At 52.5% G+C, this 20,064-nt stretch overlaps 1 protein-coding gene across 7 annotated transcripts in view; it reads left to right on the top strand.

Annotated features, from left to right (window-relative positions):
- Positions 1–6,908: 6,908 nt before the first annotated feature.
- The window catches only part of ERCC2 (ERCC excision repair 2, TFIIH core complex helicase subunit), a 21,876-nt gene continuing 8,720 nt past the window's right edge, over positions 6,909–20,064 (top strand). For 3 of the 7 annotated variants that reach the window (XR_004440415.1, XM_033223659.1, XM_033223660.1), the window contains exons 1-12: positions 6,909–7,006; positions 7,301–7,400; positions 8,703–8,780; positions 8,858–8,920; positions 9,109–9,222; positions 12,902–13,018; positions 13,106–13,222; positions 13,507–13,630; positions 13,723–13,819; positions 13,939–14,072; positions 14,147–14,315; positions 17,054–17,172. Coding sequence is in view for 5 of the 7 variants with exons in the window: in XM_033223659.1 (XP_033079550.1) it covers positions 7,002–7,006; positions 7,301–7,400; positions 8,703–8,780; positions 8,858–8,920; positions 9,109–9,222; positions 12,902–13,018; positions 13,106–13,222; positions 13,507–13,630; positions 13,723–13,819; positions 13,939–14,072; positions 14,147–14,315; positions 17,054–17,172 (1,237 nt within the window). In the remaining 2 variants the exon portion in view is untranslated. The remainder of the gene's footprint in view (positions 7,007–7,300; positions 7,401–8,702; positions 8,781–8,857; positions 8,921–9,108; positions 9,223–12,901; positions 13,019–13,105; positions 13,223–13,506; positions 13,631–13,722; positions 13,820–13,938; positions 14,073–14,146; positions 14,316–17,053; positions 17,173–20,064) is intronic. The other 4 variants (XR_004440414.1, XM_033223656.1, XM_033223657.1 and 1 more) reach the window with 4 other exon arrangements.

Below are 20,064 nucleotides of genomic sequence, written 5' to 3'. Positions count from 1 at the left end.
AAAAAAAAAAAATTAGCCAAGCATGGTGGTGGGCACCTGTAATCCCAGCTACTGGGGAGGCTGAGGCACGAGAATTGTTTGAAACCGGGAAGCAGAGGTTGTGGTGAGCCAAGATCGTGCCACTGCAATCCAGCTTGGGCAACAACAGTGAAAATCCTCTCAAAAATAATAATAATAAAATAAAATATAAACCAGTCCGTTTCTTCATTAGAGTTCTGGGAATTCTTACCCAGTCCAAACAATATGATGCTAAAGTTATCAGAAACCTATATTCAGGCTGAGTACAGTGGCTCACCTTGGTAATCCCAGCACTTTGGGAGGCCAAGGGGGGCAGAGTCCTTAAGCTCAGGAGTTCAAGATCAGCCTGGGCAACGTGGCGGAACCCCATCTCTACTAAAAATACAAAAAATTAGCTGGGCATGCTGGTGTGCACCTACAGTCCCAGCTACTCAGGAGACTGAGGTGGGAGGATCACTTAAGCCTGGGAAGTTGAGGCTGCACTGAGCTGTGATCTTACCACTGCACTCCAGCTGGAGCAATAGAAGTGAGACCCTGTCTCAAAAAAAAAATAATAATAATAAATTAAAAAATAAAATAAAAAGAGAGAGAGAGAAAAAAGAAACCTTTATGCAACAGTGCTTGTCAGGGTCCTTTCCATCCTTTTTTCTTTCTTTCTTGCTTGCTTGCTTGCTTTTTGAGACGGAGTCTGTTGCCCAGGCTGGAGAGCAATGGCGCGATCTTGGCTAACTGCAACCTCTACCTCCCAGGTTCAAGCCACTCTCCTGCCTCAGCCTCCCAAGTAGCTGGGACTACAGACATGTGCCACCACGCACGGCTAATTTTTGTATTTTTAGTAGAGATGGGGTTTCACCATGTTGGCCAGGCTGGTCTCAATCTTCAAGTGATCCACCCACCTCGGCCTCACAAAGTGCTGGGATTATAGGCATGAGCCATCACTCCTGCCATGGAGCTGACTTTTTTTTTTTTTTCGAGACAGAGTTTCACTTTTGTTGCCCAGGCTGGAGTGCAATCGCGCAATCTCGTCTCATGGTTAACCTCTGCCTCCCGGATTCAAGCGATTCTCCTGCTTCAGCCTCCTAAGTAGTTGGGATTACAGGCATGTGACACCACACGTGGCTAATTTTTGCATTTTTAATAGAGACGAGGTTTCACTATGTTGGTCAGGCTGGTCTCGAACTCCCGACCTCAGGTGATCCACCTGCTCCAGCCTCCCAAAGTGCTGGGATTACAGGCATGAGTCCCCACATCCAGCCAGGAGCTGACTTTCTAAACAAAATAAATAAGTAAAATATTCAGTATGTCACATGGTTAAATGAGCTCTGAAGAACAATAAAGCAGGGAAGGGGGAGATATAATGTGTGTGTGTGCATGCACGTGTGTGCATGTGTGTGTGTGTCTAGGAGGCAGATTTAATTTGGAGGTCAGGAAGCCTTCATTTGGGTGACTTTTTTTTTTTTTTTTGAGATGAGGTCTTGCTCTGTCACCCAGGCTGGAGTACAGTGGTACAATCTTGGCTCACTGCAGCCTCTGCCTCCCAGGTTCCAGTGATTCTCCTGCCTCAGCCTCCCCAGTAGCTGGGATTACTGGTATGTGCTGCCACACCTTGCCAATTTTTCTATTTTTAGTAGAGACGGGACTTCATCATCTTGGCCATGCTGCTCTCGGAATCCTGACCTCGGGTGATCTGCCCGCTTTGGATTACAGGTGTGACCCACTGTGCCGGGCCGAGAAGGTGACAACTGAGCAAACTGCTGAGGGAGGCGAGTATATCAGCCACCTGGTTCTCAGGGGAAATAGCGTTCCAGGCACACAAAATAGCTGGTGCAAAGGCACTGAGGTGGAATGTGCTTGTTGTGTTTTAGAGACAGCAAGGAGGCCAGCATGGCTGAAACAAAATGAGCTGGGGGAGAGGGAGGAGGAGATTAGAGCAGTAAGGTGGGTTGGTATCGAGGTGATTAGCGGTAAGCTAGTTAGAGAAGACTCTGTAGGTGACAGTAAAGATTTTGGATCTGGGCCGATGCAGTGGCTCACGCCTGTAAATCCCAGCACGTTGGGAGGCTGAGGCAGCAGGATGGCTTGAGCCCAAGACCAGCCCGGGCAACATAGCGAGACCCTGTAACAAATTATATTTTCTTCCTGTAGGAGATAGAAAAGTAAAAACAAAAAAATATATCGGCAGGGCGCGGTGGCTCAAGCCTGTAATCCCAGCACTTTGGGAGGCCGAGGCAGGTGGATCACGAGGTCAGGAGATCAAGACCATCCTGGCTAGCATGGTGAAACCCCGTCTCTACTAAAAATACGAAAAAAAAAAAAACAAAAAAAAACTAGCCGGGCGTGGTGGCGGGCGCCTGTAGTCCCAGCTACTCGGAGGCTGAGGCGGGAGAATGGCGTGAACCCGGGAGGCGGAGCTTGCAGTGAGCCGAGATCGCGCCACTGCACTCCAGCCTGGGTGACACAGCGAGACTCCGTCTCAGAAAGAAAATATATATATAGGCCGGGCGCGGTGGCTCAAGCCTGTAATCCCAGCACTTTGGGAGGCCGAGATGGGCGGATCACAAGGTCAGGAGATTGAGATCATCCTGGCTAACATGGTGAAACCCCGTCTCTACTAAAAATTACAAAAACTAGCCGGGCGAGGTGGCGGGCGCCTGTAGTCCCAGCTACTCGGGAGGCTGAGGCAGGAGAATGGCGTGAACCCGGGAGGCGGAGCTTGCAGTGAGCCAGGATCAGGCCACTACACTCCAGCCTGGGCGACAGAGCGAGACTCCGTCTCAAAAAAAAAAAAAAAAAAAATATATATATATATATATATAAATTAAGCCGGGCACAGTGGCTATATATATATATATATATATATATAAATTAAGCCGGCACAGTGGCTAATGTCTATAATCCCAGCACTTTGGGAGGCTGAGATGGGAGAATTGATTGAGCTCAGGAGTTTGACCAGCCTGGACAACAGAGTGAGAAACCCCCATCTCTACAAAAAAAATTTAAAAATTAAGCGGGTATGGTGTCTTGCACCTGCAGTCCCAGCTACTCAGGAGGCTGAAGTGGGAGGATCACTTGAGCCCTGGAGGTCAAGGTGGCAGTAAGCCAAATTCAAATCACCACACTCCAGGCTGAGATAGAGCAAGACGCTGTCTCCAAACATACAGCCAGATGGGGTGGCTCACGTCTCTAATCCCAGCACTTTGGGAGGTTGAGGTGGGTGGATCTTTTGAGGTCAGGAGTTTGAGGCCAGCCTGGCCAACGTGGTGAAACCCCATTTCTACTAGAAATACAAAAATTAGCTGGGCGGTAGTGGTGCGCACCTTTAATCCCAGCTACTAGGGAGGCTGAGGACAGGGAATCGCTTGAGTCTGGGTGGCAGAGGTTGTGGTGCGCTGAGATTGTGCCACCGTGCTCCAGTTTGGGTGACAGAGTGAGACCTTGTCTCAAAAATAAATAAATAAATAAATAAATAAATAAATAAATACATTTTAAAAAGAGATTTCACTCTGGCCCTGCCTTCCCTCCAGCTGCCCTTTCTCTGCTCCCTGTGCTCGACTCTGAGCTCCACCCACCGTTTAATGTTCACAGGCCTCAGCTTTCTTCTGGCCTAGAGCTTTGTGCGTGATGGTCTCTCTCCCTGGAACACCTTTCTCACTTCTCTCATCCATCCCCTCTTGCTGGTTGATTTCTTCTAATTATTTTCTGGCTCTACTCAAACCTCGCTTCTTCCAGGAAGCCTTCTCTGATCGCTTGGCCAACATTCACACCCCACAGTTGACAGTAGGCATCGTGTCATAGTAAGTCTTTTTTTTTTTTCTTTTCTGGGATGGAGTCTTGCTCTGTCACCCAGGCTAGAGTGCAGTGGCATGATCTTGGCTCACTTCTGCCTCCTGGGTTCAAGCAATTCTCCTGCCTTAGCCTCCTGAGTAGCTGGGACTACAGACACATGCCACCACGCCTGGCTTTTTTTTTTTTTCGGTAGAGATAGGGTTTCACCATGTTGACCAGGCTGGTCTTGAACTCCTGACCTGGTGATCCACCCGCCTTGGCCTCCCAAAGTGCTGGGATTATAGGCAGAAGCCACTGTGCCCAGCCCATAATAAATCTTTATGGTGACTTGAAGTTCTCCTTCACAGCACTTTTGCAGTGGTGATTATACATGCATGCGCACGCGCGCGCGCGCACACACCACACACACACACACGCACACACACACACACACACATTTGAGACAGGGTTTCACTCCTGTTGCCCAGGCTGGAGTGCAGTGGCACAATCACTGCCCACTGCAACCTCTGCCTCCCAGGCCTAAGTGATTCTCCCACCTCAGCTTCCTGAGTATCTGGGACTACAGGTGCGTGCCACCACGCCCAGCTAATTTTTGCATTTTTTTGTAGAGACGGGTTTTCACCACATTGCTCAGGCTCGTCTTCAGCTCCTGAGCTCAAGCAATGTACTTGCCTTGGCCTTCCAAAGTGCTGGAACTACAGGCACGAGCCACCACTCCAGGCTGTAATCATATATTTATTTGTATGTTTGATATCTGTTCTTTGAGGCCAGGCCTGGTGCCTCACCCCTGTAATCCCAACAATTTGAAAGGCTGAGGGGAGAGGATCACTTGAACCCGAGAGTTTAACCAGCTTGGGCAACGTGGTGAGACCTTGTCTCTAAAAAATTTTAAAAAATAAAAATTAGCTGGGCTTGGTGGTGCACAACCTGTGGTCCTAGCTACCCAAGAGGCTGCGGTGGGAGGATCACTTGAGCCCAAGAAGTGGAGGCTGCAGTGAGCTGTGACTGTGCCACTGCACTCCAGCCTCGGCGACAGAGCAAGACCCTGTCTCAAGAAAAAAAAGAGAAAAAAATCTGTTCTTTGAGGGCAGGTGCTGAGGCTGTCATGGTCACCTTTCTGTTCCCTGGGGCCAGCACAGGATTAGGTACATGGTAGATGTCACATAGCTATTTGTTGAAGAAACAAAAACTAGCATTTATGTTTTATTTTATTATTATCATTATTTTTATTTTTATTTGAAATGGAGTTTTGCTCTTGTTGCTCAGGCTGCAGTGCGATGGCGCGATCTCAACTCACCGCAACCTCCACCTCCCGGGTTCAAGTGATTCTCCTGCCTCAGCCTCCTGAGTAGCTGGGATTACAGGCGTGAGCCGCCACGCCCGGCTAATTTTGTATTTTTAGTGGAGACGGGGTTTCTCCGTGTTGGTCAGGCTGGTCCCAAACTCCCGACCTCAGGTGATCTGCCCGCCTCGGCCTCCCAAAGTGCTGGGATTACAGGATTGAGCCACCATGCCTGGCCGCATTTATTTACTTATTATTATTTTTGAGACAGACTCTCCCTCTGTCACCTAGGCTGGAGTGCAGTGGTATGATCTCCGCTCACTGAAGCCTCTGTCTCCTCAGCTCAAGTGATCCTCCTGCCTCAGCCTCCTGAGTAGCTGGGACTACAGGCATGCTCCCAAGTAGCTGGGACTGCAGGTGTGCGCCACCACACCTGGCTAATTTTTAAAATATTTTTAGTAGAGACAGGGTTTCACCATATTGGTCAAGCTAGTCTCAAACTCCTGACCTCAAGTGACCCACCCACCTCGGCCTCCTAAAACGCTGGGATTACAGGTGTGAGCCACCACGCCCAGACAAAACTAGCATTTATTGAATGCTTAGTATGTGCTAAACCCAGTTTTAACTGCTTTATGTGATTTGAAATTAACTCACCTAATTAACAGACTATCTACAATAGTAATATGTAATTAACAATAGTAATAGTCTTTAATTAACAATTAGATTATTGTAATGCTACAATGTAGCATCACCTACATTGTAGATAGGCTGATTATTAACTACTTTGCAGATACAAAAGTGTAACCCCAGGCCAGGTGTGGTGGCTCACACCTGTAATCCCAGCACTTTGGGAGGCCAAGGCGGGCGGATCACGAGGTCAAGAGATCAAGACTATCCTGGTCAACATGGTGAAACCCCATCTCTACCAAAAAATACAAAAATTAGCCAGGTGTGGTGGTGTGTGCCTGTAATCCCAGCTAATCTGTAGGTTGAGGTAGGAGAATTGCTTGAACCTGGCAGGTGGAGGTTTGCGTGAGTTGAGATCATGCCATTGCACTCCAGCCTGGGCAACAAGAGTGACGCCAGGATTATGAACCCAGGAATTTTGGTTCCAGAGCCCACAAGTTAGCAACTAAACCACACTACCTTTTCGTTATTCCCTTATTAAAACACCTATCACAGTATTTGGCAAAAAGGAGGTGCTCAATAAATAGGAAGAGCTGTTTATAAGTTGTTTATATCATAGAAGTCTGGGATACAGCATGTATTTTATATCATTTTGACCATGTATTTTATTTTGCTTTGTTTTCATTCATTTGTTTTTATTTTATGTTATTTAAAAATTATTTGTATTACTTTTTTGTTTTACAGCAGGTATTTTATAAACGCATTTTTGGTGCTGCAAAGCCATTTCTAATTCTTGGGCCCAGAAAGGATCACCAGTGTCCCTGTCATTCTCCATTAGAATCTCTATTCGCTACTGAAACGAATTTTTTTGTTTGTTTGTTTGAGACCAGGTGGAGGGGCGGGGGTTCTCGCTATCTTGCTCAAGCTGATCTCGAACTCCTGGGTTCGATCAATACTCAGACAATCTTGGCAGGCGCAGGAGGACCAAATTCTAGTGAATGAGATCGATTCTCTCGGCTCTCTCCCTTCCATGTTTTCTTTTTGATTGGCCCTCGACGATCCTCAGTGACGCCTCCCGCACCGCCTCTCGCGACAGTCAGCAGCCCTCGCTTTTCCGTGCGCACGCGCAGTATCCCGATTGGCTCTGCCCTAGCGGATTGACGGGCAGATCAGCCAATGGTCTCGTAATATAGGTGGAGCGAGCCCTTGAGGATGTCCACGACCCGGCCTCTTGCTAAATATTCATGAGGGAGGCGGGTGGACGCCGCTGCACACTTCGGCCGGCGCCATGAAGTGAGAAGGGGGCCGGGGGTCGCGGCTCGCGAGTGGGCGCCGGGGGGGTTCTTGAAGATGGGGTCACTAGTGGGCGCGCCTGGGTCCCCAGTGGGGCGAGGGGAGGGTGAAGGGGTGAGGCGGGGGCAGCTTCAGGGAGCAGCGGTGATAGCGAGGAGACACTGAGGCTCCTGAGTACCTGAGGGTTACCGGGGGCGCCGGGCAGGTCACCCTTCTGGGCCCCACGACCGGGCAGTGTGGAGGCGGGAGAGGGGCTGAGGGGACGGGGACTGACCCAGCAGCGCCTGCCGCCAGGCTCAACGTGGACGGGCTCCTGGTCTACTTCCCTTACGACTACATCTACCCCGAGCAGTTCTCCTACATGCGGGAGCTCAAACGCACGCTGGACGCCAAGGTGGGTGGCCGGTGGGCCCGACCCGCCCACTTGACCGGAGGGGCTGCCACGCCTGGGCCTAAAACAGATTGCAGGACGTCTGGATTTTAGAAGTACGAGGTCCTTGGGAATCCAGGACCCCATAATCTCCCGTTATCCAAAATAATAATGGCGAATAGGCTGGGCGCGGTGGCTCGCGCCTGTAGTCCCAGCGCTTTGGGAGGCCGAGGCGGGCGGATCACTTGAGGTCAGGAGATCGAGACCAGCCTGGCCCACATGGTGAAACCCCGTCTCTTCTAAAAATACAAAAATTAGCCAGGTGTGGTGGCGGGCGCCTGTAATCCCAGCTACTCGGAAGGCTGAGGCAGGAGAATCGCTTGAACCCGAGAAGCGAAGGTTGCAGCTAGCCGAGGTGGCGCCATTGCACTCCAGCCTGGGCGACAGAGTGAGACTCGGCCTCAAATATAAATAAAATAAAATAATAATGGTCAATAGGCTGGGCGCAGTGGTTTGTGCCTGTAATCCCAGCACTTTGGTGCGAGGTGGAGGTGGGAAGATCACCTGGGACCAGGTATTGGAGACCAGCTTGGGCAACACAGCAAGATCCTATCTCTGCGAAAAATTAGAAAATTAGCTGGGTGTAGTGGTGCTTGTCTGTAGTCCCCACTGCTTGGGAGGCTGAGGCAGGAGGATCGCTTGAGGCCAGGAGTTGGAGGCTGCAGTGAGCCATGATTGTGCCGTTGCATTCCAGTCTGGGCAACAGAGTGAGACCTGTCTCTTAAAAAAGAAGGGAGAAAGTTCACTATATATCAGCTGCTGGGCTAAATATTTAACGTGCAATTTCTCACTAATCCTCGCAGACATGTTATGAGGAAGATTTTATTATTAGGCCCATTTTATTTTATTTATTTTTGAGACAGAATTACAGGTGCACGCCACCACATCCGGCTAATTTTTTGTATTTTTAGTAGAGAAGGGGTTTCACCATATTGGCTGGGCTGGTCTCGAACTCCTGACCTCAGGTGATCCACCTGCCTCGACCTCCCAAAGTGCTGGGATTACAGGCGTGAGCCACCACGCCTGGCCTTAGGCCTGTTTTGGAGATAGGGATACTGAGGTCTGGGGAGGTGAAGGTACTTGCCTAAGACCACTCAACAAGGAGGAGGCAGAAGTGGGTTTGGACCCCACTGCCCAATGTGAACTGCTGCTGTGTTATCCTGCTGTTCCAATTTGGTGGCATTGGAGGTTGGGGAGAGTCCCCAGAGTTTGTGTGCCCAAGGTTTTGAGACCCTGTGTGTTGTCCCTCTGGTTCCCAACATGCAGGGTCATGGAGTCCTGGAGATGCCCTCAGGCACTGGGAAGACAGTGTCCCTGTTGGCCCTGATCATGGCATACCAGCGGGTGAGTGATGCGTTGAACCTGTAAAGGTAGACAAAAGAAGGGACAGGACAGGGACTGAGTCCACTTGTTATCGGCAGGCATATCCTCTGGAGGTGACCAAACTCATCTACTGCTCAAGAACTGTGCCGGAGATTGAGAAGGTGAGCCAGGACTCATCCTGGTGCTCCAGCCCCACTGTTCCCTATGCCCTATTGGTCCCCCTCGTGGTGGCCATCACCAGCTTTCGGGGTGTCTGGGAAGCTGGGGAAGAGGCTGGGGCCTGGCAGGGCAGGGGTTTGTGCCTCCAATGAACACAAGCTCCCCCTCCCTCCCCCCAACTTTGGAGTAGGTGATCGAAGAGCTTCGAAAGTTGCTCAACTTCTATGAGAAGCAGGAGGGCGAGAAGCTGCCATTTTTGGGGCTGGCTCTGAGCTCCCGCAAAAACTTGTGTATTCACCCTGAGGTGAGCACCCGTCCCTTCTCCTTGCCCTTAGCCCAGAGGTAGAGGAAACTCTTTCATCCAACTGCAAGTCCTGGATCCCCAGGCCAGACCTCTTGCAAAGGCATGCAGTGGCTACACAGAGAATTCCTGTCTCACTGGTCAAATTCTCATCGTGGCCCAGGCAAGCACACTTCCTCCAGGGAGTCTTCCAATTCTACCCAGGCCTGGGAGAGGTTAAAAAGGCAGCTCTTAGAGGCTCTGGAAGGCCTGGCTCTGAAACTTACCATCCGGGTATTTATGGAGAGGTGTTTTCTGCCACCTGGGCCTCAGTCTTCCTTTCTGTAAAATGGGGATAATTATGTGCCTGCCTCATAAGGTTGCTGATGATAAAATTGGATGAAATGATGGCAGCTGATGCCCTTAGCATGTACAAAGAGCTAAAAGAATGTTAGAAATTCTCGGCTGGGCACGGTGGCTCACACCTGTAATCCCAGCACTTTGGGAGGCCGAGGTGGGCGGATCACAAGGTCAGGAGCTCGAGACCATCCTGGCTAACACGGTGAAACTAGGGGTTTAGTAGAGACTAAACCCCGTCTCTACTAAAAATACAAAAAATTAGCCGGGCATAGTGGTGGGCACCTGTAGTCCCAGCTACTCGGGAGGCTAAGGCAGGAGAATGGCGTGAACTCGGGAGGTGAAGCTTGCAGTGAGCTGAGATCACGCCACTGCACTCCAGCCTGGGCGACACATCGAGACTCCGTCTCAAAAAAAAAAAAAAAAGAAAAGGCCGGGCGCGGTGGCTCAAGCCTGTAATCCCAGCACTTTGGGAGGCCAAGACGGGCGGATCACGAGGTCAGGAGATCGAGACCATCCTGGCTAACACGGTGAAACCCCGTCTCTACTAAAAAATACAAAAATCTAGCCGGGCGAGGTGGCTGGCGCCTGTAGTCCCAGCTACTCCGGAGGCTGAGGCAGGAGAATGGCATGAACCCGGGAGGCGGAGCTTGCAGTGAGCTGAGATCCGGCCACTGCACTCCAGCCCCGGCGACAGAACGAGACTCCGTCTCAAAAAAAAAAAAAAAAAAAAAAAATGAACACAGGAGGCAGAGGTTCCAGTGAGCTGAGGTCACACTACTGCATTCCAGCCTGGGGGACAGAGTGAGACTGTCTAAAAAAAAAAAGAAATTGTCATATTTATATACATAATATATGACAAATACAATATTAATTGTTATTAAATTATGCTATAAAACCATTGTATTTGGCTGGGCATGGTGGCTCACGCCTGTAATCGCAGCACTTTGGAAGGCTGAGGTGGGTGGATCACCTGAGGTCAGGAATTTGAGACCAGCCTGGCCGACATGGAGAAACCCCATCTCTACTAAAAAAAAAAAACAAAAGTTTGCTGGGCACATGCCTGTAATCCCAGCTACTCGGGAGGCTGAGGCAGGAGAATCGTTTGAACCCCAGAGAGGGAGGTTGCAGTGAGGCAAGAACACACCACTGTACTCCAGCCTGGGCAACAAGAGTGAAACTCCGTCTCAGAAGAAAAAAAAAAAACACTGTACTCACTGTGTGCCAGGCACTGTTCTGAATACTTTACATGTGGTAACTCACAGAATGTATATATGTGTATATGTTTTATATATATGTGTGTGTGTGTGTATATATATATATATATTTTTTTTTTTTTGAGATAGAGTCTCACTCTGTCACCCAGGCTGGAGTGCAGTGGCGCAGTCTTGGCTCACTGCAACCTCTGCCTCCCTGGTTCAAGCGATTCTGTTGCCTCAGCCTCCTGAGTAGCTGGGATTACAGGCGCACTCCACCACACCCAGCTAATTTTTGTGTTTTTAGTAGAGACAATGTTTCACCATGTTGGTCAGGCGGGTCTCTAACTCCTGATCTCGTGATCCGCCCACCTTGGCCTCCCAAAGTGCTGGGATTGCAGGCATGAGCCATCGTGCCTAGACTTATTTATTTTTTTTTTTGAGATGGAGTTTCACTCTTGTTGCCCAGGCTGGAGTGCAGTGGCGTGATCTCGGTTCACCGCAACCTCCACCTCTCAGGTACAAGTGATTCTTCCGCCTCAGCTTCCTGAGTAGCTGGGATTACAGGCGCCCACCACCACGCCCGGCTAGTTTTTTGTATTTTTAATAGAGATGCGTTTCATCATGTTGGCCAGGCTGATCTCAAACTCCCACACTGGGCCCACAGACTATATATTACATCACATTATTTGTAAGAATATATGAGAAATAATATATCTAGTGAATGACAAAGAGCACAGGCCTCGATGACTGATGAAAGGGGAAATGGAGAGGGAAGGTCTGGCTGCCTTGGAGCTTTCCGTTTGGTGTAGGAAAAGGATTTGTTCTTGGGAAAGATAGCCTTAGGCTGTGATGGTGCCTTAGAGGATACAGAGCAGGTCAGGGATGACGGGAGTCCCAGACTGTGCAGAACCTCCTTTGATTCTTAGGCCCTGCCAGGGTTCCATGTGTTTTGGCATTTCCAAGGATGAAGTAATTATCCTCAATCTATATGCTAAAGATTTTCAAGGCTTACTGTTTTAAAATATTAGTTTTGGTTGGCTGCGCACAGTGACTCAGCCTGTAATCCCAGCACTTTGGGAGACTGAGGTGGGAGGATTGCTTGAGGCCAGGAGTTTGAGACCAGCCTGGGCAACATAGCAAGACCTCATCTCCACTAAAAAGACAAAAATTAGCCAGGCATGGTGGTGCACACCTGTGGCCTCAGCTACTTGGGAGGCTGAAGGGGGAAGGATCAATTGAGCCTGGGAGGTCAAGGATGTAGTGAGCTGTGATTGCACCACTGCATTCCAGCCTGAGTAGCAGAGGGACCTGTCTCCAAAAATATATATGTATAACTTGTAAGAATGTAACAATTTTACTACTCTCTTTTTGTTTTTTTGAGAAGGAGTCTCACTCTGTCGCCCAGGGTGGAGTACAGTGGCATGATCTCGGCTCACTGCAACCTCTGTCTCCTGGGTTCAAGCAATTCTCCTGCCTCAGCCTCCCGAGTAGCCGGGATTCCAGGTGTGCACCACCTTGCCTGGCTCATTTTCGTATTTTTATTTTTATTTATTTATTTTTTTGTGATGGAGTCTCGCTCTATTGCCCAGGCTGGAATGCTGTGGCGCGATCTCGGCTCAGTGCAAACTCCGCCTCCCGGGTACAAGCGATTCTCCTGCCTCAGCCTCCTGAGTAGCTGGGATTACAGGCACGTGCCACCACACCTGGCTAATGTATTTTTAGTGGAGACAGGGTTTCACCATGTTGGCCAGGCTGGTCTAGAACTCCTGACCTCAGGTAATCTGCCCACCTCCACCTCCCAAAGTGCTAGGATTACAGGCGTGAACCATCGTGCCCGGCTAATTTTTAGTAGAGATGGAGTTTCAGTTTCATCATGTTGGCCAGGCTGGTCTCGAACTCCTGATCTCGTGATCTCCCCACCTCAGCCTCACCAGGTGCTGGGATTATAGGCGTGAGCCACCACGCCCAGTCCAGTTTTACTACTCTTGTATCCCTGCATTAAGTTCCCATGTGTCTTAACTAATAATGCAACAGACTGAGGTTCAAGTTGTCCAAAACCCCAGCCAGCTGGGAGGTGTGGAGACCTGCATTTGAAGAGTGGTTGGGTTTCTACTCTGTCTGGGTGCTAAGATGCTCCACACCCCCAGGTGACACCCCTGCGCTTTGGGAAGGACGTCGATGGGAAATGCCACAGCCTCACAGCCTCCTATGTGCGAGCGCAGTACCAGCATGACACCAGCCTGCCCCACTGCCGCTTCTATGAGGTGCCTGGAGGGCAGGGCTGAGGGAGGGAGGCTGGATGGGTGGCCTGGGGCAGGCAGCCTCCCTGACCCCTGGCACTCTTGTCCCAGGAATTTGATGTCCATGGGCGCGAGGTGCCCCTCCCCGCTGGCATCTACAACCTAGATGACCTGAAGGCCCTGGGGCGGCGCCAGGGCTGGTGCCCATACTTCCTTGCTCGATACTCAGTGAGAAGGCTGGTGGGGCGGCCAGAGGGGCGAGTGTGAGGGTGTGGGCTGCCCGCCCGTCTACTGTCTGCCCATGCCTGTCTGTTGCTTGCTGTGAGTCTGCCTGTCTGCATCTCCCTGTTGATGGGTGCCCATGTCTGTCGCTCTGTCTCTATCCATCTGCTCATATTTCTGCCTGGCCTGTGTCTGCCTCTGCAGGCCTGTGTGGGAATGATGGGCCAGTGTGGCCAGGGGTAGGGGTTGGGGTGGCAGGGCCCTGGTGACCCTGCTCCCTGGCCCCCCAGATCCTGCATGCCAACGTGGTGGTTTATAGCTACCACTACCTCCTGGACCCCAAGATTGCAGACCTGGTGTCCAAGGAACTGGCCCGCAAGGCCGTCGTGGTCTTTGACGAGGCCCACAACATTGGTGAGGAGGGCGCCAGGGGCCAAAGGGACGCCAGCCCCTCTGAGTGAGGCCCCTGCAGGCCTGTCTGAGCCGGCTCTGTCCCCCTTCTCCAGACAACGTCTGCATCGACTCCATGAGCGTCAACCTCACCCGCCGGACCCTTGACCGGTGCCAGGGCAACCTGGAGACCCTGCAGAAGACGGTGCTCAGGTGGGGCCGGGGATGGCTGGAGGACCCTGGTGCCCGCCCTGCCCCTGGGACCCTGGCCTCTGTCTGACTTGTCCCCAGGGGTGCCAGCCCCACCCCAATCCCAGCTTATCTCCCCGCAGGATCAAAGAGACAGACGAGCAGCGCCTGCGGGATGAGTACCGGCGTCTGGTGGAGGGGCTGCGGGAAGCCAGCGCCGCCCGGGAGACGGACGCCCACCTGGCCAACCCCGTGCTGCCCGACGAGGTGCTGCAGGGTGAGCTCCCACCCCCCGCGGCCCCCTAGTCCGTTTCCCGCCTCCCCATGGCCGCTGATAGCCTCTCCTCGCAGAGGCTGTGCCTGGCTCCATCCGCACGGCCGAGCACTTCCTGGGCTTCCTGCGGCGGCTGCTGGAGTACGTGAAGTGGCGGCTGCGTGTGCAGCACGTGGTGCAGGAGAGCCCACCCGCCTTCCTGAGCGGCCTGGCCCAGCGCGTGTGCATCCAGCGCAAGCCCCTCAGGTGCGGCCCCATACAGCGCGGGGATGGGGGCTCAGCAGGTCCTGGTTAGGCAGAGCCATGTCCTCCATGCCTGTAGCCCAGGATCACCATTGCCAGCCTCAGGAGTGAGTGAGCTAGGAGAGGCACGTGGGACCCTGTCTGGTCTAACTTGGCAGGTCCAGGAGCAAGGTTGGAGTTGGTCCTGGGTCCCTGCGTTGGGCAGGGGCCTGGCAGGCAACACCTGGCTGGATAGGAGAGTCTACCCCACCCAAGAGAGAGTAGTGGGAGCACCATTTACAGAGGAGTGGACTGGGGGAGGAGCCAAGGAGGGTGGTGGGAGGTGAAAGCTGGGAGCTAAGCCAGGCCACAGCGGCAGGGAGGGAGTGTGTTGAGAACCAGCTGGTGGGGGCCTGGACAGGGGCTCCTGCTGGGAGCAGAAACCAGAACCTGGGTCTCGAAGGCTAGGAGCTGGGGGAGGAGGCCCCGGCCCATGTCTCTTCCCACCATTGCCTCTAATCTTCCAAGTCTGAGGGCAGGGGCGTCCCCATGGAGCAGTCTGGGCGCATTTTGGGGGAGTCAGTCTCTTGAGGCACAGGGCAGGCAGAGAATGACCAGGGATAGAAGGGGGCTTTTCCTTTGCTGCTTTGGGTAACTCATGGGTCTTCTCTAAACTGCAGTTTTCTCCTTTGTAAAATGGCCAAGGAGTCGGATCTTTACTTCACAGGGTTCTGTGGTGGTTAATGAGAGAGCAGCGAAGCCAGTCAGCTACCCTGTCCTGAGCACTAAGGAGAAGCTAAGCCCTTTATGTTCCTTACCTCAATTGTACCCCCAGTACAGCATCCCCACCCTGCACATGAGGACACTGGGGCTCCCAGAGGGGAAGCCTTTGCCCAGAGCTGCACAGCACTGTGCCCAGTAGTTGGGGCTTGAAGCCAGGCCTGTGGGCTCCAAAGGCCCTGGCTGCCCTGCCTCTGTGGGTGAGGCCACCTTCCGTGTGGGTTTGCCCATCTTCCCCAGAATTGGAGACTTGTGAGGGCAAAGAGGGGATCTCGGTCACTCAACACGCATTCCCCAAGTGCCTGCTCCATGCTGGGGACACAGCCGTAGAGGCTCCATGGCCCAGTGTAGGGGACAGACTCATCCCCAGCTAGCGACCAGCCAGGGTAGGCACCTGGGGTTAGAGGAGACAGGCTGGGAGGGCTGAAGTGTGGGAGGCAGGTTTGCAAGTGTGACTGCCCGCCTGGCTTTAAAGCCAGCTGCTCCGTGACTCGTCCCCGGGGCTGAGAGCCTCAGCCCTGCCTGTGTGCAGTTGTGGCCGAGTGGCCCTGCATGTCCCATGCGTGAGTATCCGTGGGACTCTGCGGGATGTGGGTGATGACTGCATTCCTCTGTGAGCCCATGGGGTTCCGACACTGTGTCCCCGCAGGTGCGTGAGAGACAGTGGGAGAGGTTCTGGATGTGAATGCGTGACTATGTGGTCATGCAGGATGAATGCCATGACTGGGGGATTCTGGGTGTGATAGTCTCTTGTTTTGATCAGAACCCACTTAGGGCCGGGTGCAGTGGCTCGCACCTGTCATCCCAACACTTTGGGAGGCCGAGGTGGGCGGATCACCAGGTCAGAAGTTCGAGACCAGCCTGGCCAACATAGTGAAACCCCGTCTCTACTAAAAGTATAAAAATTAGGCCGGGTGCGGTGGCTCAAGCCTGTAATCCCAGCACTTTGGGAGGCCGAGACAGGCAGATCACAAGGTCAGGAGATCGAGACCATCCTGGCTAATACGGTGAAACCCCGTCTCTACTAAAGAATACAAAAAACTAGCTGGGCGACGAGGCGGGCGCCTGTAGTCCCAGCTACTTGGGAGGCAGAGGCAGGAGAATGGCGTAAACCCGGGAGGCGGAGCTTGCAGTGAGCTGAGATCCGGCCAACGCACTCCAGCCTGGGCGACAGAGCCAGACTCCGTCTCAAAAAAAAAAAAAAATATGGCCAGGCTCGGTGGCTCAAGCCTGTAATCCCAGCACTTTGGGAGGCCGAGACGGGCGGATCACGAGGTCAGGAGATCGAGACCATCCTGGCTAACACTGTGAAACCCCGTCTCTACTAAAAAATACAAAAAAAAAAAAACTAGCCGGGCGAGGTGGCGGGCGCCTGTAGTCCCAGCTACTCGGGAGGCTGAGGCAGGAGAATGGCGTGAACCCGGAGGCGGAGCTTGCAGTGAGCTGAGATCCGGCCACTGCACTCCAGCCTGGGCGACAGAGCGAGACTCCGTCTCAAAAAAAAAAAAAAAAAAAAAATATTAGCTGAGCGTGGTGGGCATCTGTAATCCCAGCTACTCGGGAGGCTGAGGCAGGAGAATTGTTTGAACCCGGGAGGTGGAGGTTGCAGTGAGCCGAGATGGCGCCAGTGCACTCCAGCCTGGATGACAGGGCGAGAGTCTGTCTGAAAAAGAAAAAAAGAGGAAAAAAAACCCACTTAGGAGGTTGTGCTAGCAGGTATGACAAGTGACCACATGACTCTGGGGTGTCTGATTATTGCTCTGTCTGTGCCATCGTGCAGCAGTGGCTGTGTGTGACATGCAGATGTATAGCGTGGGGGTGCACGTTTCCAAAACAGGCCCACTGCCCGCCCTCACCGAGTGCCCATTGTCTGGGGAGACAGGCACGTGACCGCCGTGATGGCGGAGGCAGGGCTGCTGGTCCTGTTCATGCTTCCGTCTGACCCTGACCCTGACCCTGTCTCTGTCTCTCCTCCCCACCAGATTCTGTGCTGAACGCCTGCGGTCCCTGCTGCACACCCTGGAGATCACCGACCTTGCTGACTTCTCCCCGCTCACCCTCCTTGCTAACTTTGCCACCCTTGTCAGCACCTACGCCAAAGGTAAGCTCACCTTTTTCTATCCCTGCTGGGCCTCCTAGGAGCTGGAATCAGGGTCGCAGCAGAGTCTAGAGGGTTGTTGGCAGGAACTTGGACACACAGGGCTTTGCGGGGCTTGGCTGGAAGTGTGGGCTCTATTTTGAAGGCAGTGGGGAGCTGTAGATAGTTCTTGAGTAAGCCTTGTGCTCAGATTTACATTTTCACAGACTTCCTCGGGCTGCAGAGTGGAGAAGGATGGCGTGGGCAGTGGTAAGGGATGAGGCCAGAGAAGCTCTATGGGGTCAGCTCACACTAGAGGGCACGGTAATGAGTTGATCATTTTGCTCCTGGGGGCGCTGGAAAGCCATGGTAGGTTCTAGCAAGCAAGGTGCCAGGTCAGATTTGTGCTTTTTTTTTTTTTTCTGAGACGGAGTCTCACTCTGTTGCCCAGGCTGGAGTGCAGTGGTGTGATCTCGGCTCACTGCAGCCTCTACCTCCTGGGTTCAAGCAATTCTCCTGCCTCAGCCTCCCCAGTATCTGGGACTACAGGCGCATGCCACTACGCCCAGTTAATTTTTGTATTTTTAATAGAGATGGGGTTTCACCATGTTGGCCAGGATGGTCTTGATCTCCTGACCCCATGGTCCACCCACCTTGGCCTCCCAAAGTGCAGCGAGTCACTGCGCCCAGCCCAGATTTGTGCTTTGGAAAGACTTCTTCTGGGTGCCGGAGGTGGTGGCTCATGCCTGTAATCCCAGCACTTTGGGATGGTGAGGCAGGCAGATGGCCTGAGGTCAGGAGTTCGAGACCGGCCTGGTCAACATGGCAAAACCCCATCTTTACTAAAAATACAAAAATTAGCCGGGGGCCGGACATGGTGGCTCACGCCCGTATTTCCAGCAGTTTGGGGGGGCCGAGGTGGGCAGATCACTTGAGGTCAGGAGTTTGAGACCAGCCTGACCAACATGGTAAAACCCTGTCTTTACTAAAAATACAAAAATTTGGCCGGGCGCGGTGGCTCAAGCCTGTAATCCCAGCACTGTGGGAGGCCGAGATGGGCGGATCACGAGGTCAGGAGATCGAGACCATCCTGGCTAACACGGTGAAACCCCGTCTCTACTAAAAAATACAAAAAACTAGCCGGGCGAGGTGGCGGGCGCCTGTAGTCCCAGCTACTCGGGAGGCTGAGGCAGGAGAATGGCAGAGAAGCTCGGGAGGCGGAGCTTGCAGTGAGCTGAGATCCGGCCACTGCACTCCAGCCCGGGCGACAGAGCAAGACTCCGTCTCAAAAAAAAAAAAACAAAAAAAAAACAAAAATTTGCCAGGTGTGGTGGCGGGCTCCTGTAGTCCCAGCTACTTGAGAGGCTGAGGCAAGAGAATTGCTTGATCCCAGGAGGCAGAGGTTACAGTGAGCCAAGATTGTGGCACTGCACTCCAGCCTGGGCAACAGAGCAAGACTTGGTCTCAAAAAAAAAAAAAAAAATAGGCCCGGTGTAGTGGCTCATGCCTGTAATTCCAGCACTTTGGGAGGCCCGGGTGGGTGGATCACCCAAGGTCAGGAGTTCAAGACCAGCCTGACCAATATGGTGAAACCCCATCTCTACTAAAAATACAAAAATTAGCTGAATGTGGTGGTGCATGCCTGTAGTTCCAACTACTCAGGAGGCTGAGACAGAATTGCTTGAACCCAGGAGGCAGAGGTTGCAGTGAGCTGAGATCGCACCAGCTGCGCTAGCCTGGGCGAAAACAAGAGTCCATCTCAAAAAAGAAGAAAGAAAGATTTCTTCTGGCAGGGATTAGAGGCAGGAGACTGGGTGGCAGGCAGGGACCTGAGTAGGAGGGGAGGGGCCTTGGCCAGGATGTGGCCATGGTGAGAGAGAAAGGTATGGTTTGGAGAGAGATGTGGGAGGTAGAGGCTGGGATGTGGGGAGCATGGTGTCTGGGTTTTGGGACCTGGGACAAGAGGAGTACAGGCTGATGTTCAGATTTTCAGGTTGCGAGAGAGGGCCATCATTCTGGAGGCTTTATGGGCCAGTGTTCCCTCCCCGTCCTCAGCGTGAAGCTCACCAGGGGTTCAGTCTGCCTCCTGGGGGTTTATCCTGTACCCAGGAAACCAGATCAGGCCTCATGTCCTGCGGCAGGGCCTGACAGGAGGATGGAGATCTCGGCCCCTGCCCCGGGGCTGGGTAGCGAGGCCTGCTGGCTGCTGCTTCTGCCTCTGTCTCTCTGTCCTGCCCCATCTTCCATCCCTGCCTTTGTCATTCTCTATCCACTGTTTCCCAACTGCCAACACCTCATGTTCTTTCACCTGGAGCATCCTTCTTCATCTTCCTCATCCCCCAGCCACCTCCCCCTCATCCTTAGGTTCTCAGCTTAGTAGAGATGTCTCCTTCTCCAGGAAGCCCTCCCTGACCCCCAGGCTGAGTCAGGCCCCTCCTCTGGGCACCTCTGTCCCAGCACTGCCCACTGTCAGTCATCCCTGTCTGAGGACAAGTCTGTCTCCTGCTGGACTGCGAACCCATGCAAGCAGCGGCAAGGCTGGCTTGGTCACCACTGTGTCCCCAGCACAGACAACTTGATTTTTTTTCACTGCGTGAAACTGAATATATAAATTCATTCATTCATTTATTTCTTCAACAAGCGGGCCAGGCTCAGCACTGTGGAAGCAGCAGGAACCAAAAAAGATCTCATTCCTAACCCCCTAGAACTTACATTCCAGAGGGGAAAACCAGTAGCAAAGATGCAGTCAAATAAACAAGGAAATAATTCCAGAAAGTGGCAGTTATCATGAAGAAAAAAACAAAAATGTTGTTGCATTGGAATATGTCTGCATAGAAAAAGTGGCTGGGGAGGGCCTTTTGGAGGGGTTGACTTTTGAGCAGTCTCAGATGACCAAATGGAGCCACCTCGGGAGGT

This window comes from Trachypithecus francoisi, unplaced genomic scaffold (genome assembly GCF_009764315.1).
Source record: "Trachypithecus francoisi isolate TF-2019V2 unplaced genomic scaffold, Tfra_2.0 Lachesis_group12, whole genome shotgun sequence".
NCBI classification, from domain to species: domain Eukaryota; kingdom Metazoa; phylum Chordata; class Mammalia; order Primates; family Cercopithecidae; genus Trachypithecus; species Trachypithecus francoisi.
Note: the sequence above shows the minus strand (reverse complement) of the source record. Positions and strands in the feature narration are given on the sequence as shown.